General features: G+C 38.1%; 2 protein-coding genes across 3 annotated transcripts; one reads left to right on the top strand and one right to left on the bottom strand.

Annotated features, from left to right (window-relative positions):
• The first annotated feature begins 2,433 nt into the window (after positions 1 to 2,433).
• c2h17orf75 (chromosome 2 C17orf75 homolog) lies at positions 2,434 to 8,343 on the top strand. Of its 2 annotated transcripts, XM_067414496.1 has the most exons (10): positions 2,434 to 2,791; positions 3,250 to 3,324; positions 3,649 to 3,774; positions 4,945 to 5,075; positions 5,564 to 5,619; positions 5,725 to 5,844; positions 5,954 to 6,018; positions 6,107 to 6,246; positions 6,353 to 6,456; positions 7,221 to 8,343. In XM_067414496.1, exons 1-10 carry the CDS (start codon positions 2,643 to 2,645, stop codon positions 7,434 to 7,436), a joined length of 1,182 nt encoding a protein of 393 aa, XP_067270597.1. In that variant the 5' UTR covers positions 2,434 to 2,642; the 3' UTR covers positions 7,437 to 8,343. The 2 variants fall into 2 exon arrangements, with proteins under 2 accessions (XP_067270597.1, XP_067270607.1); XM_067414506.1 differs by lacking the exon at positions 3,250 to 3,324.
• A 4,307-nt stretch (positions 8,344 to 12,650) lies between these two features.
• Positions 12,651 to 16,363, bottom strand: LOC137052782 (uncharacterized). Its single transcript, XM_067428912.1, has 10 exons — positions 16,289 to 16,363; positions 16,030 to 16,107; positions 15,812 to 15,844; positions 15,622 to 15,708; positions 15,301 to 15,398; positions 15,077 to 15,207; positions 13,987 to 14,079; positions 13,727 to 13,792; positions 13,560 to 13,625; positions 12,651 to 12,936 (listed from the first exon to the last, which is right to left on the bottom strand). Exons 1-10 carry the CDS (start codon positions 16,361 to 16,363, stop codon positions 12,833 to 12,835), a joined length of 831 nt encoding a protein of 276 aa, XP_067285013.1. The 3' UTR covers positions 12,651 to 12,832.
• Positions 16,364 to 16,703: the final 340 nt, after the last annotated feature.

The raw sequence follows: 16,703 nt of genomic DNA, 5'->3' as shown, positions 1-16,703 counted from the left end.
TTATACCACTTTGGTCAACCTATGGTTGTTTTTAAATGTGCTTTATAAATAAATTGAATAATTTATTTATGCATGTTGGCCACAATTATTGGCACTTTATCTAATTCAGAATATCTGAATTAGATTCCCATTCATAGTTCCGTTTTTTTTTTTTTAGTACACCAGGGTGACTAGGATCCTAAAAATTACCCAGTCATGACTTGTAAATATGAGAAAACGCAAAGGTCAAATTCCTTTAATCATCCATCACAGCGTAAGAATATAGTTCTGATGTGCAGCAAGATTGCTGTGCTTCACAAAAACTGAAAAAACTGGTTTAAAGGTTTCCGTGAAAAAACGGGTTATTTTTAAAATATATGTACATTTCAAATTGCCCCTGAAATCAAATAAGTGGCTAAATTTATACATTTGACAATTGCTTACATTTTATTAATTTCCTGCCCTGACATTTTTATGGCCCTATTTTGTCATGTACTATGAAAAGAGAGAAATGTTTGATCACATAGGTTACATGTATACAATAAAAACAGACCAAACACAATTCATGCACATTGTTTATTCTGTTGATCATTTTGGATAGTGCTTTATAACTCAACAGCCTGTTATTTTATATAGCATTAGAAAAGGTGCAGCTACTATTAAAGGTAAAACAATAACATACAGAGACACTTTAATGTTAGTCAGATTAAGCATTGTTTAAGTGAGCCATATAATCTTTGATAGGTGGCTTTAAGTGCCACACAGTAGACCAGATCTGGTTAAGAGTCTATGGTTCATGTCCATTTTGCTGGTTCTTCACTAAGAGGTCCATGTAGGCGCCATCAATCAGATCCTCCTCCTTCACTCCCAGCTCCAGCATCAGCTCATTTGCGATGGCCACTCCTTCTTCTCTACTCTGGTTCTCTTTCATCACCACCTCAAGCTCCATGAAGTCCCCCAGGCCCTCCACAGAATCAACATGCACCCTGGTCTGTCCCACCATATACAGCCTCCTCTCCTTCTTCACCTGCCCAACTTGCCCCAACGCATCCGTCAGAACCTTGACGAGCCCCTGTGGGTCGTTGGTAGGGGTTATGGAGTAGTTTGACAGCTTGGGTCCTTCTGTATCTGGCCTCTCATAGAAGATCAACTGCCCCGTGCCATCCTGTAAATCCCTGAGTTTCAGCCGTCCTGCGGGCACTTTGAAAAACGTGTCTTGCTGACGGATCACAGTCCCGCCTGTACCACTCAGCTCCTTTGCACGCTGTGTGAGGTAACGCAGATCACGCAAAACGGCTTTTATTTCTACATTTGACGGCATCTTCACAAAATATGCGTATTATATTAGAGCACTACAGTATGTTTTCGGCAGATCCAGTAGCTCACGTCGCTTCTTTGGCGCGCTTTGTCTTCTTCTTTTGGTGTTGGCAAAGCAACTTAAATGGTGCATTCCCGCCCCCTTCTGAACTGGAGTGTGGAACGCATAAGTTCGAAACCTGTTTGAAACTTTACGGTCTATGGTTTGAAACCAATTATAATAAATAAATAAAACTACAACTATATTCTAAATTCTATTGATCAGTCTTGTTTGTTTTAAGAAAACAACTAATTCATGAAATATCAAAATTTTGATTAATTTCCTAACAGTACCTGAAGAGAAATTATTTATACCAAGCTTGATTTAATTTAAATATTGCTCCTATGCATCACACATGCTCTACTGATTCTGCTTTACCACATGTATCACAGTTTCCATGTTCACGTTTCCACCTTTTATAAAGACCCTGATTTAATGCATTCTTGACATTCTTCTTTCCTGTTGCCTTTGGCGCGCTTAGCTTACACGTAAACGCGCAAACCTTTAAGCGCATGTTTAGTAGTGATGACGCTATTGATTCATGACGCTAAGTGATTCGATTCTTTTGAATCATTTGAATTCTCTTGAATCCCTTTGAATTCGTTTGATATCATACGCTTAAAAAGGCAACAGTATGTGTAAAATATTTCCGTGGCAGGGGCTTCATCACAATTATTAATAATCGTTAAGAGAATATTTAATTACGTTTTTAAGTTCAGGTGAGTAACAAAGCACATCTATTATCCCCCAGTCGGCAACAGTGGGCAAATCTAAAAAGACAATAATAGCCTAAATAAAATTGTTTAATGTTTATTTCATTATTTAATCGTGTTGTCATCAGTAGTATACAATTGTTACGTTCCATTTCTTATCTTGATATGAATAAGATTGACTTGCCTAAACATAAATCGATCAGAAATTAACACACGCATTTGTTCAGTGAAAGGCGTCCATACAATTGTATGTCCACACAATTATATTGTTTGTGCTGCCATAATAATCAGAAGGTAGGATGAAAATATAGATATACATTATATGGGATGAAAATATGAGCGCAGAAGTGAACGAGAACGAATCGATTCGTTCACTTACTTCGCCGAACGAAGCACCACTACAGCGCATGCGTATAAATGTCGCCTTTTTACTCCTGCTACTCAAGTCAAATGTCACGTAGAATTTAAATGCATTTTTAAACAAAATAATGACATGGCTTTGATGTATTGACATCTTTAGGACGACTGAAATTTATTAGTTACCGGAATAGCACGTAATCCGTAGTGTCGGTAGTCTTCTTGGCTTTGCAGACATGTTTACATCCCAGACCTCTTCCTTCCAGGAGTCCATAGACGTGGATGAAAAGGATGGAGACTTCGACAGCGAAGAGATCGCAGGATACAGCCAGAAAATACAACTGATTAATAGCTACTATGCCATATATTACTACCAAAACACAAGGTATAATGCTTTTAACTTTAAACAAATCCTTGCTTGTCATTTGTGCCAATGGGGTTTTCAAAATGCAGAGAGCTTTGCAAAATGCTAACGTTAGTTGGTTTGCCTCATGCCTCATATTAAATAATATATTATATTTATGAATGTGCAGTGAGGTCTAGACAATCTATGGCTTATTTGATTTGTGTATGAGTTAAAATTAATGATTAATGTACTTATATGACTTAAGCTTTCAGTTGCATGACATGAGAAATATCTTACTGGCAGCATAGTTTACAATAAATAGTTAGTCTTATGGAATCATATGACTGTATCATGGATGAGTTATACACACTATATGGACCCTAATATGTATATGAGACGTAAAACGGCATACATGAACATGTAGGCCAACTCATAACCCAGGAAATCTTAACATATTAATGCTTATAAAGTATTAAATACATTATCAAACTACCCAGATCTGAAGCTTCTGGAGAGAGTGTGGCCTGGAGCCAGAGGAGATCAGACTCAACCACAAGTCAGGAGGACTTTAGGTAAAGAGGGTCCATCCATCATCTCTGTCAGTCATCAGTCCAGTGGCTTTCAGTGTTGTGATGGACGAAAAATCATGGCTTCATTCAAAACAATGCAAACAGGATTATGCGTCTGGCTTGACATCATGTTGACTTCCTCATCTCATTCATAACCATTAAACTAATCTGTCTAACACCAAACTCTCTTAGTATGCGTCTCTGCCAGGTGCTGTTGCTGATTCTGTGAGCATCTATGCTTCATTAACTGCTTGTCTGTCTGCTGGTTCACTTTACCCTTTCTTGTTGATATTAGAGTGTTTTAACACACAATTTTCTCTCTTGAAGTCTCACACTGCTAGACACCAGCTTGCCATCTGAGTCGGAACCTGAACTACGAAGCTACATCTCCCGCAGGCTGAGCAAGGGCGCTTTGCTGGGGGGTATGGGTAACATTGCCACTGTGGAACTAAGGTACTTCGTATTAGTGTTGTTATTGTTGACTAACTCTCAATAAAATTGTTTTTGTCTCTTGTAATAAAAATGAAATAAGCTTGAACTTAGAAAACGTATAAATATTAAACATAATGTAAACAAAAATTATAAATGTTGCTCTGGCAACTAACTTAAATAAGTGAGACTTGTTTACAAACGATTCAACAGTTAAATGAAGCAATTGTGAACACGCACACAATGTCTTCCCCACATGAGCTGGAACTTCATTTAAAAAAAAAAAAATGAAGTATCGCATTCCTAATATTAGGATCCGAAGGAAGCGACTGTAGCGACTGTGTTCTTCCAGAATATCTTGCTATCTTCTTCGGCATGTTTATTGCAGCTGGCTAGCGATCCGAACAGCTCCATGAGTCGGTGGATGGGGCTACTGAATTAAACGTGCTTATTATTCTGTAGAGGCGGTGTTTCGCAACATTTGACGTCAAGATGCGAACATGATCGTTTTCTGGGCCTGGTGTCTATAAAAGCTTTTCTTTGACTAACAAGGAAGTTTTCAGCTCTGAAACTTACAGGATATTCTTATATTAACATGACCTTTTATACATCAAAAGCTCAAGGGAAAGTTGATTTCTCAATTCATCACCCCTTTTAAATGGATACTTCACTGCTTTTTCATATTAAACTATGTTATTCCCTTAACTTAAACGAGTTGATGCATATCTCTCTTGTCTGAGTGCGTGCACTTAATCTCTCTGACGCCCGGTGATGATCTGATAGCATTTACCTTAGCCCACTAAGCTCAGTTCATTCACTATAGTACCAAACAGAGATCAAGTTAGAAGCGACCAAACACCTCCACATTTCCCTATTCAAATACAGTTACACGGATAGTTGAACGACCTAGTATGGTGACATAAAATAAAACGTGGCGCTTTTCTAAGTGGATTAAAGAACTATAATGTATGGTGGAATAGCACTTCTGAGAGTACTTCGACTCGGCGCAGTAAAAAGTCCCGGCTGAAAAATCCTCCCTCACATCTCCCCCTCCCCCTAACTGAAACTGAAGTACTGAAATTACTCGTTTTTAATAATCCTTCTGTGCTAAATATCCTGACCATATCTCATTGTCATTCAGTATAATATCACCATGTATTTCCCTAACTTACTGATATGATGTTTGTTTTCAAGCATCCCTGAGCAAGCGGTGGGCTGTTACTGCTGTCTGCTGGAGCAAGAGAAATCTCCAGAACAGCCTGAGGCTGATGGCAATGGCTGGGTGGTGTGTCTTCTAGGAGGATCAGAGAAGGGCCTGAATTTATATCCTCAATCACAAAGGACTGACCATTAAAGTAGCCATGAAATGGAAGTTGTAATAGTCTGTTCTTCCCTGTTATGCTGTATTTCAGAGAGAAACAGCTTCTTGAACAAGTAGAAAAATGGTGAATTGTTTGAATGGTTGTGGTTTGCTATTGCTGTAATGTCATGTGAGTGACAGGTTGCCTGCCCTCGCTCCACTAACGCACGTCATCAGAGAAGACATGAAGTGTCACTTTTTTGTTTTGATTAAATATTATGAATGCACATGAATACAAAAAAATGATGTACATGCACAGACAAATTATTTATAATCATAAACTCTAAAAATGTAAATAAACAAGAATTGTCCATTTTAATTTCATGGCAACTTTAAACTGTAGGAAATCCAGCATTGTGCTTTAAGGACTGAAGTGATATCAGGTTTTACCATTGCATTCAAACACTGTTCTCTCTTAATAGAAGAATTAATTTTACTTAACCATACAAACATTCAGAATTGAGCTGGACAAGTACGTCCAGGGTCTGCAGGGCTGTTTGACTCCAGAGGTAAGGACATTTTTATTTTTTTTAACAATGGAAATAACGTACCTGTTGAAATCGGTCTTTTGAAGTTATATATGCTATAACATTGTTGGTAACCTCTGGTTACAGATGCAGAACTTGGAGACTGATGTCAGGCCCTACCTGAACCAGTGGTACGAAGAGTCAGTAATGCACATTCACAGAGTGGTTCAGCTGTTGCAGGCGAACGTCGGGTACCTTCTGCACGCTGTAAGAAACCACTGCTGTCTCTAGATCATATACATTTAACATCTGAAAACAATAATATACTGTATTAAATGAAAGGATAAATGAGCATAACCTCACTTCTCTGCTGCAGGCTTTGAGTCACAAACTTGTAGAGGTCACAGAAGCAGATGACAAGACAAAAACAGATGTAGCAAGGTGAGCAAAACAACATGGTCTTTTTACCCAGTACCCAGTAGGTTTAAGTACTGATAGCTACTGCAGCTTGATCAATTGTCTTGATTAGATTTATCAAAGCAGCAAGCCTGCAGGGTCTAGTCCAAGAGGACACCACTACAGCCTCCCTCTGTAAGGCGATTTCAGAAGACTCTCACACCAATCTGATCATCAACTGCTCAACCAGCCCTCCCACACTAACCAATGAAGGTCAGCAGCAGTGTCACCATCATCATAATCTCTTACTAAATCTATGTGCTTTCTCATTCCATACACAGGTTTTGTTGATAATGCTGTGTTTATATTTAAACTGCAGTCAGTAACCGGTTCTGTGATGACTGGATCCAGGCCTTCCTCAATGCTGCAGAGCGCTTTAACCCTTTCCTCCTCCGTCAGATCCTAGAGAACTTTAAACTTAAGGTATTCTGATTTTTTTCTGATTTTAAGGTGCTTCTGATTTTGCATAATAGTAACCTGATATCTAGATATTACATTGCATGCTGTTCACTGATTTTTGTTGCTTGCTAACATGCTAACATGTTAAATAGTTAGCATGGATAGTCCACCCAAATTGTCTTACCCTCATATCATTCCAAACCTTTCTTCTCCTGAACACAAAAGAAGACAATTTGGATTTGGGTTTCCGTTCCCATTGACCTTCGTTGTATTTTTTCTGTTATTAAAATGTAAGTTAGTGGGATCCAAAACCATCTGGTTACCAACTTTCTTCAAAATACATCTTTGGTGCTCCGTGCTCCCCGGATGAAGGGAAGTCATAAGTGCGTAATGAGTAAATAATAACAGAATTTTAATCTTTGGGTGGACTATCCCTTTAAATGCAGGAGATTAATTTGAGTTAGTTCGTTTTTATTTTTTTGTCAAAGAATATTTTTTCTATGATATATTGGTAACTCTTCGGTCTGGTTTCCAGATCTTGCATATGACACTTGTAAATAATAATACGTTTTTTGGTAACCCTCTGCATTCTGCTGGTTGTTGTAATCATTTGTTCGCAGTATAAATAATGAGGGTATGTTAGATATGAATTTAATACAGGAAAGGAAATAATTATAAATAATCAGTTAAATTATTAAATTAACAAAAAAGATTGGGTAATATACAAATATTTGGGTAATATACAAAAATATATTTATATACAGTATGCACATTCTTCCTCCATGCAGGCCATCCAGGACATGAACAACCTGAAGCGCTTCATCCGTCAGGCTGAAATGAGCCACTACGCTCTGTTCCGCTGCTGTCTGTTCCTGCAGAGCTGTGGAAACGGGGACGTGCTGCTGCAGAATGCACGCGCAGAGCACAGCAGCTTTCCCGAGGCCTGTGGAATCATAAACGTGCTGGAGGAGTTCCTCAGTGAGCAGGCACAGGGCACACTGTAATGACAACGCCCTGTCTGCAGGGGGCCACAAAGTTTCATACACTCACCTATCTCAGAGTGCCTTGAAAAGAGCTGCCCCTGAATTGCTACTTAGCCCCCAAAATAATATCAGTGTGGTCTGCATTTTGGGCACTTGGAAACACTAAATATAGTCCATATTTTTGTGTGTTGAGGTTCAAAAGCAAAAATTGAAGATTTTGCTTTGATGTGCTGCTGTATGTTGATGTGTGTGTTTAAAAAATGTAATTTAAATAGATTCTATAAAATGGGCCAATGAAAAATACATGTGATTTAAACTTTATTTAAATTCTTCTTCTTAATAATGTGTATGTATTAACACAATAGTGTTTAAATGTGATTCTAGGTTGTAGTCTCAGCTGTGTAGCAGTGATTGTTTCTGTACATTATAGGAAACTAATCACGTAATCATGAAGCTCTGCACAAGGTAATAGCCTATTAACACTCTACTCCATTCTAGTAGAAAAACTAGTGACCTGCATTGCCTGTTTTATCATTTAATTTTTTTAGATAAGTGCATAATTTTATGTTTTGATATTCCTCCTTGTTTTGAATTTTTTTTTTTTCTTACGAAAGACAGGAAAAAAACTCTGATAATCCTAAATTCATAAATCAAATGTAAATGTTAATGGATAAAAATAACAGGTTTAGGAAAAACGTATAACTTAAACATGATATATAGATATATATGGCCACAGCTGTAAGTGGCAATAATGTGTATTATCATAATGTGTGGTTCCCCCTCTTGTTCAGATTTGACATGACTGTACTGTGAATAATTTGTTCCAGAAACATTTCATTCGTAAATTAAAGCACTCTGTGGATTGAGTTAATGTTAATAGTTGAACTTAATTCTTGAAATCATGCAAGGAATAAAATAACACTGGAAAAACTGTTACTGTTGTAAACTGTTTTTATACATTTTTTAATTCAACTGCTTACATTTCAAACACCTCATACAGGATAGAATAGGCAAGGTATACCAGTAGTATGAGTTAGTTGTTGTTTTTTTATCATTCAACAATATTTGCTTACAACAGGTTTATGATGCACAAATGTCAAAGCCAAAAGTCATATACAAATCTAGATAGACATTTTTATATACATATTCATATCATTCAGCTCCCTTGCAGTGATTTGAATTTATGGTATATATGGAAACTGTCAGTTGTAGTTTCAGGTATGGTTTCACTCTGCCACCTTGATGTCAAAAGCAACTACTCCACACTGAAAAAAATTTGGGGTGAAATTTACTTTAAAAAAGCTGGGCAACTTTTTCCACACAGAAAGTGCTTGTAATCTTTACTCGGGCTATTCTAAGTAATATGTACTTTAATACTTACTAGAACCAATTTTTTTTTTTTTTGTAAAATACATAAGTAAATTGCACTGGCAAAACTCATCTATAGATTGTAACTTTCACTCCGATTACCATTGCATCCAATTACAAAACCCAAGTGAGCATTGCTGATATTTCTGAAGGTCACATTCTCATTTGAATTTGGCAAGGAGGCAGAAAAAAGAGGAATTACTCTGATGTTCCTTTGATCGGATATTCGGAACAAAAAGATTTCCATTGTCAGTGTATCCAGTTGCCCGTTTAAGCACTTTTACAACATCTGGGTTTGTCCACACTTCACCACCTTGCCCCTTAAGGAGTCTCACTGAGGGTTTGACACCCACTGCACCCCTGCAGAATTTTTTCAATTGTGGTCTTGTGCACAATTTTATTGAGACCCCTTGCTTTTGCAAGGAGAAAGTGAGTGAAAATCCTTCCTTTTCTTGAGGCAGCAGATTTAATCTCGGAATATCTGTGAATTGCTTTTATTGCATTCGTGACCACGTCACTTCTTGAATTGGAGTCCTCCGGCCAAAATAAGAGTGAAAGGAGCAAATATGTCATATCTGGTAAGGCAGTTCTTGTTTCACTGCAAAACCACCTACTGAGATCTTGAAGTTCTTCAATGGTTAGAATTTTTCCAGAGCCAGGTAAAGCACAGGAGAGCGCTATCTGACAGAAGATGAAGTTTATGAGCTCCGTCTGGTTGAGATCCTTTTTCAGGTCAGCTGGATAAAGGCTAATTATTTCCTCAAGCTTTGCTCCAGCTCTTTGTTTCTTGTTATCAGAGAGCAGGTAAAGAATTGTTGTAATGTTACCACCTCTGATTTGGAAAGTTTTCATTGGTCTCATTAATGGGGAAACTGTGTTTGTATCAGAAGCCTCAATGTCAACAAAGAATAACTTCACATACACAGCACTTTTCCTGAGAAGCCATTTTCTTGAAATATTTACCATTTCAGGCTCTCCTTCATCTAACTCCTCCTCTTTTTCAGAACTAAAATTCTAAAAGCGAGCAAGATCCTCAGAAATACATTTCAAGGCATTTCTAATGCTGTTTTTCATTCCTTTTAAAAGACCATGAAACTTCTGCCAAGGTTTCTGTACTTCCTTCGGTATGTAGTCAGTGAGCAGGTAATCCATCAACTCTTCATTTCCCTCTTTGGTAGCAAATATGTCTACATTTGACAGGAGCTCAAGCAATCAACATCCAATATCAACTTCTCCAAAATAAGAATTATACAAGCAGATGGTCTGTGACTTGGGGCGTTTTTCAGATTCTCTAAAAGTAGTGATTCCTTTCAGTGCAGTTTCGATAATGTCAGTGACATCCCCTGATTGAATAGGGCCTTTCTTATATATGGCATCATGTTTCCAGAACCACTTTTTGTATTATTGTCCCATTTTCTCATGGCCACCGAACCTAGTGGTGGCCACCGGAAGTAAGAGATTTCGTCAAGCCGAAGAAGGAGTCTTAGCGGGCCTGGCTGGCTTGTGGGACTCCTGAGGTAGCTGACAGGTACAGGCAGGCAGGCCAAGCAGACTGCAGCCCAGGTAGTTGTGGAGGCAAAAAAAAAAAAAAATTGGGCCTGGAATGAGTTCGGTGAGACCATGGAGAAAGACTATCAGAGTTGGCCTCGAAGAGATTCTGGCAAACCGTTCACACATCAGAAGGGGGAAGCAGTGCCCTACCAACAATGTTTACAGTGGAGATGGGCAGCTGTTGACCTCAACTGGGGATATCATTGGACGGGATCTCCTTAATCCCACCAACACGTCTTCAATTGAGGAAGCAGTGGCTGAGGGCTCAGAGGTGGACTCATCCATCATCCAGACTGAAGACTTGAGTACCTCAAGTCTCTGGATGTTGTGGGGCTGTCTTGGCTGACAGACCTCTGCAACATTGCGTGTCGGTTGGGGACAGTACCTCTGGACTGGCAGACCGGAGTGGTGGTCCCTCTTTTCAAGAAGGGGGACCAGAGAGTTTGTTCTAACCACAGGGGGAACACACTTCTCAGCCCCCCTGGAAAATCTATGCCATGGTACTGGAGAGGAGAAATCAGCTGATAGTGGAACCTCTGATTCAGGAGGAACAGTGTGGTTTTCGTCCCGGTCGTAGAACACTGGACCAGCTCTATATCCTTTCCAGGGTCAAAGGAAAACCTAAGGTAGTACAAAGCTAGGTCACTCTGGAGGAGCTCAGCGTAGAGCGATTGCTCCTCCACATCGAGAGAAACCAGCTGAGGTAGCTCAGGCATCTATTTCAGATGCCTCCTGGACCCTTTCCCGGGGACATTGGGTGCTTCTCATTATCCCTCACTCCTCCGTCCTATGACCCGGAAACCGATGGAGCTCAGCCATCTTGTAGGAGATCTCAATTCTCTAATTGCACCATGAGGAGGCGATGATTGGGGAGTGAGGAGGCTTCCTGAGGAGTAGTAAGCAAGGATACACAGGAGTATCCGTTCCTTTGCGGAAGTGTTTTATCGACTAAACGTGACGCACACATTAGTTTTCCTCCCCCTAATAACTGGGAATAATTTGTTGTTAATAATAACTGGTAATATTAAATAAAATAAGGACAAATGTGGTATTTTGTGGAGGTTACAATATAAATGGTTCTCTCTAATGTTCAAGCATCCTGACTAAATTCAGCGGTGCAGAATCATTAACCGATGATGCTTTGAAGTGACGTTAAAGGGAGCAAGGATATATTTCATTTGATTCAATTCCTACGTCCTCATGTCTTTTCCTTGCATACTTCCCTCGCATCCTGAAGGGGTGGAGTTATGGCACGAGGAAAGGAAGCTAGGAAAGGAAATGAAGATGCACAAATAAGAATTGGGAGCACTCCTAGTACATGCTGAAGGGATTATTTCTCTGGGCTGGCCTGGGAATGCCTTGGGGTTTTCTCTGAAGTATCTAGGAAAAGGGAAGTCTGGGCATCTCTGCTTAGACTGTTGCCTCCATGACCCGGCCCTGGATAAGTGGAAGATGATGAATAGATGGATCTTTTTAAAAAAGTAAGTGATGACCTAGAGGTTAATGCACTGACAAACACTCTCATGATCAATTCATACCTATTTGTACGAGGTGGCTAATTTGTATGAATTCGTACAATATGTCTATACAGCAGTGATGGGTATTAGGGGCAGGGGCAGGGTTAGGGGTAGGTAATTGGTACAAAATCATACAAATTGCCGTGAGATTAATAGTTTGCATTGCCACATAGCGCAACTATACCTCCCGTGACACAAGTTACAGTCTCGACTTTTGCTGATCCCGTTCCCCCTTTCCACTCTCTGTCAATCTCTATTGTCCTGTCCGATGAAGCATGAAAAAGGCAACAACAACAAAAAACCCTATAGAATAAGCACTAGAAGCTAATGAAGTACTAGTATTTAATGGAATAGATAACTAATACCTAAAAACATTGTCTAGTAGCATTAAAATAGATACTTATGTTTTAAATAGGAAATGTTAAAACCAGCTTGCCATAGAGGAAATTAAACCATCAGAGCCAGAAAATGCCTTGTCATTTCCATTTTCTTGAGTTTAATTTCTAACACCAGGCTTTTTCCTTTTACCAATCCCATCTTTAAAACTTAATTTAATTGGATATTTATTGATTTGTTGTCACATTGAATAGAAAGAAAAATAGGCTATAAAATAAAAAAGATGCTTGTTTTTCTGTCATATATAAACTACGTGTAGCTATGAAAGGTTTATTCACCCTTACTTGTACCTACACCTCACCGCCTGAATGGGCTCTCAATTTGACATTACACAAATCAGGACAAGATTGCCTTTGCGAGGATTAAACAAAGTACCATTTACTGAAAATAGACTTGTCTCATGAAACTGTGAAACAAGAGGTTCAAACATTCTATTGATAGGTGAATTAGTTTAATTAGAAATGCATTTTTAATTACAAGAGGACAAAGGAGAGAAAAAAAGACACTTCTTTGCTTAGCATAGATGCCAGGAACAGTTTGAAACAAATTTATTATCATCTAAGTCTTGCTAAAAGTGACCCAGATTCACAGAGGAGCAGTTTTGACCCAGGCAGCAGATTCACTGTCCAAACAGGCTATCATGTCATTCAAAAGATCCTCACTCTCAGGTATCTCACTACTGTGAGATTCTGCAACAACAAAAAAACACATCACACATCCACTGGTTTGGTTTTTCATTTTCAAATAGATAATATTGCAAATATATGGAACTGGCATAGTTATTACTCCTAAATCTGACACATGATTTACAAAAAAGAAATTAAGACTGAAAATCCATATTCTCTACACTTAAATGTTCTTTATTGGCATCGGTAGTTTCATGAAGAACCTTTAACATCCATGGAACCTTTCTATTCCAAAAAGGTCCTTTATAGTAGAAAAAGGTTTGTTAGACTATTAAAAAATGGTTATTTTAAAACTGTTCTCTAAAAGGTTCTTTCAAAGAAGGTTCTTCTATGGCAGGGGTGTCCAACCCTGCTTGTGGAGGGCCACTGTCCTGCAAAGTTTAGTTCCAACCACAATTAAACACACCTGAACCAGCTAATCAAGTCTACTAGGCATACTAGAAACTTCCAGGCAGGTGTTTTGAGACAAGTTGGAGCTAAACTTTGCAGGACAGTGGCCCTCCAGGACCGATTTTGGACACACCTGTTCTATGGCCTCGGTGTGAAAATCCCCTTTTGGGGGCATAACAGTCAACACAAATATTGTTTAAAAAAAGCCCATCATATAGTAATTACCAAGATCTTACCAATTGTATGCTCAGTCAGTTTCCTAATCAAGGAGTTAGGGACATCATAGATGCTTTCAGTCACCTCTGTAAAATAAAGAACAATTACATCACACTGTGCAGAATATATGATAGTTTAAAAATACAAGTACAGTGAACATTTATAATTTGAGTGGGTGGAGACTTGCCATGCTGTCCATCATTGGTTGCCCATTTGTAAGGGGGAGTGTCATAGATGGCTTCTTCAGGAACTGCTATCAATCATTAGAAATAATCAATTATCAATAGAAATAAGTATTGGGTAAAACAATATACAATATTTTTTGCAAATGAATAAGTATTATACAGCAGGCAAAGCAAACCTAAATGCAGACATGAGAACATTCTATGTTAGAATACTATATTATATTTCACAAAGCATTTATGAAAGAAAATTCATTATACACACGTTTTTGAGATGGTAGAACATCATATTCATAGTCAGTCAGTATAAACTCCTCAGTACTTTGCTCCATTTCATTGTCTTGAGTCTCATCAACATCTGAGGACATACATTTTTATAAGAATTTTCTTAGACATCCATGAATTAACTTCTTTTTTTATTTTTTGCCTGTGACGTTTCCCAGACACAAGGTTGACAAGGATATTCATCTGCTAAATAGAACATCTTAAAGTGATAGTTCACAACAAAAAAAGAAAAGTCTATAATAATATAGGCAAATTTACTACCCTTTTACTAATCTTCAAAACACAAATGAAGATATTTTAATGAAACCTTAGAGATTCCAGGCTCTCAGTTGAATATGCATTACACCAAATCTTTGTCACTTGAAAGTTTATAAAGAGATTGTACAAGAATTCCATATGAATCAAAAGGTTTAATCCGAGCTTTCTAAATAGACCCAATCGCTTCATATGATGAACAGATATAATTAAGTCTTTTATTCACATATACATGTGCTTGCCATATAATGATTATAACTGACAAATAAGGATAATCCCAAATTCACCATTTCAACAAAGGGTTAAACAGAATAATTAAATATAAATTACCAAATAAACAATTGGCATTCTAACCTAAATTCAAAATTATATTAAATGGAGTCAGATAAAGAGGAATTGGAATAAAATCCCTTTTCCCAGCTGAAGACCGAACGTGCAGCAACCTTTATCCACCAATCGTTAGCTTCCTTTGGGACGATTTGGGTGGCCTTACATGGGTGAGCTAACACTTTAAGCTTTTAACATGTTTTTCACAATAAACTAAAAGCATTTCATTTTTACACTGAAAGTCACAATGAAACCTAAATATACAATTCTTCCCCTCCCTCTTAGATCAACATTCTCTCAACGCGACAACCCCACATTTTTTTCTCGTTCGAGAAGCTGTTCAACTTTAATATAGTCACAATAGGAAATACAATACAATCGCACATTCTGTTTCATGCCGACTTCTTTAAGAGTGACAATACTGTACAGCATAAAAAGTCAGCAGGAATTGGAACCAGAGAAATTCACATCACGAATGCGGGACATACCAGTGAAGGACTGGAAGGATTCTTGACCAATGGAGAGACATCTGCTGTCCACCAAAGTGCTGCCGGTCTCAGTATTTGATTCTTCACACTGGTTAGACTGAGCTTCAAGGTTGTTATCTGGCACCAGCTCCCTAATCTCAATAACACACACAACACATTCAGAGCGTTATAAATGTAATTCAAATACAACCACTGACATAAAGTGTCTTAAAGTACAGTGGTACCCATTGGAGACAGATCCAGTTCTGTCAGGCCCGTTGAGCATCATGGCTTTCCAGAGTTGGTCCATCCACTCCTGCCTGACATCAGCTGTGTCTGCAGCCTGTTAGCACACACTTCATAAATGGATTGCAAATGTTTATGGACAAAATGGGCATAAAGAGAGCATTCATAACTTTTTCGGTCACAGTGCAATGCATGTTCCTTTTTGAAACTATTATGACAGTCGTGTCTTAGTTTCAACAAAATAACATTATTCAGACAGTTGATGGAGGCCACATCCTCAAACACATTATTGACACTCTTTGATCAACATGAAAACTCACCAGCATTTTCTTCTTCCCATTTTTCATTGTGATCTCAAACAGAAAGCGATTGTTCTCTGATCTGCTGACCTCCCGCACAGACTGAACCTGTTAAGCCAGGTAACGCAAGAAGCACTTATTTGGCCTACTAATAATCAGTTTGCCAGCATTTACACAATGACACTAAGATAATATTACAAATCCACTTCACCTCGTATATGTAATATTGTCCTCTGAGGTCTAACTGTTTGGGTTAAAGAAAAACAATGGATTAATAACCCTACCAATACCCTAACCTACCGCAAACACACTGCATTTTTAATTCAAAAGGTGTCTTCAACAAGGAGTCCATCATTTAATCTTAAACACATTTCACACAAAGACCTCTGAGGCCCACCATAAACTATATATTAAATCTTAAATACTTACAGCACTCCCATGTTTTTTAGTGTAGAAAAAAAGTGTTGTATTGTAAAGTCTGAACCAGTACGTCACCCACCGAAGTCTCTGAAGGAAATATATTGAATTACTGAGCAGAGATTCCCTTAGGTAAATATATTATGCAAAAAGTATAAATGAGATAATACTGCATAAAAATGCAACAACTGCAATAACTACTTCTGTAAGACAAATAATTTCTGCGAATGATAGACATAAAACACTAGCAATATGTATATTACATTCATACCATTTTGTCTTTCCGTTTCTTCAGAAAACCCTGGCAGAGCGGATCCGGCACTCCTCTTCCAGTCGACAGGCTCATGCTTAGTTTTGTAAGCAGAAAGTGTTCACACTTCACCATAAACATAAATCAACACCATGACTTCCCCCTGAAACTGTTACATCCTCACTTCAGATTTTTGTATAATAAAGAGATACTGTTCTCAATCAAATGGCAAAATATGGGGGAGATTCTTAATTTGTTTTCCAGTTCTCACTGTCATTTTTACACAGCCAGTAAATGATTATAATGTAATAGTAAGAAAATACACTATGTATAAACTAAAGTATTTCACGGCTTTCAGAAACAAAAAAAAATACTATATTATTTGAGCAAATAGAGTAATGTATTTAACTGCCACAAAAATAAAAAGGTAATTAAA

Source organism: Pseudorasbora parva, chromosome 2 (assembly GCF_024679245.1).
Source record: "Pseudorasbora parva isolate DD20220531a chromosome 2, ASM2467924v1, whole genome shotgun sequence".
Taxonomy (NCBI): domain Eukaryota; kingdom Metazoa; phylum Chordata; class Actinopteri; order Cypriniformes; family Gobionidae; genus Pseudorasbora; species Pseudorasbora parva.
Note: the sequence above shows the minus strand (reverse complement) of the source record. Positions and strands in the feature narration are given on the sequence as shown.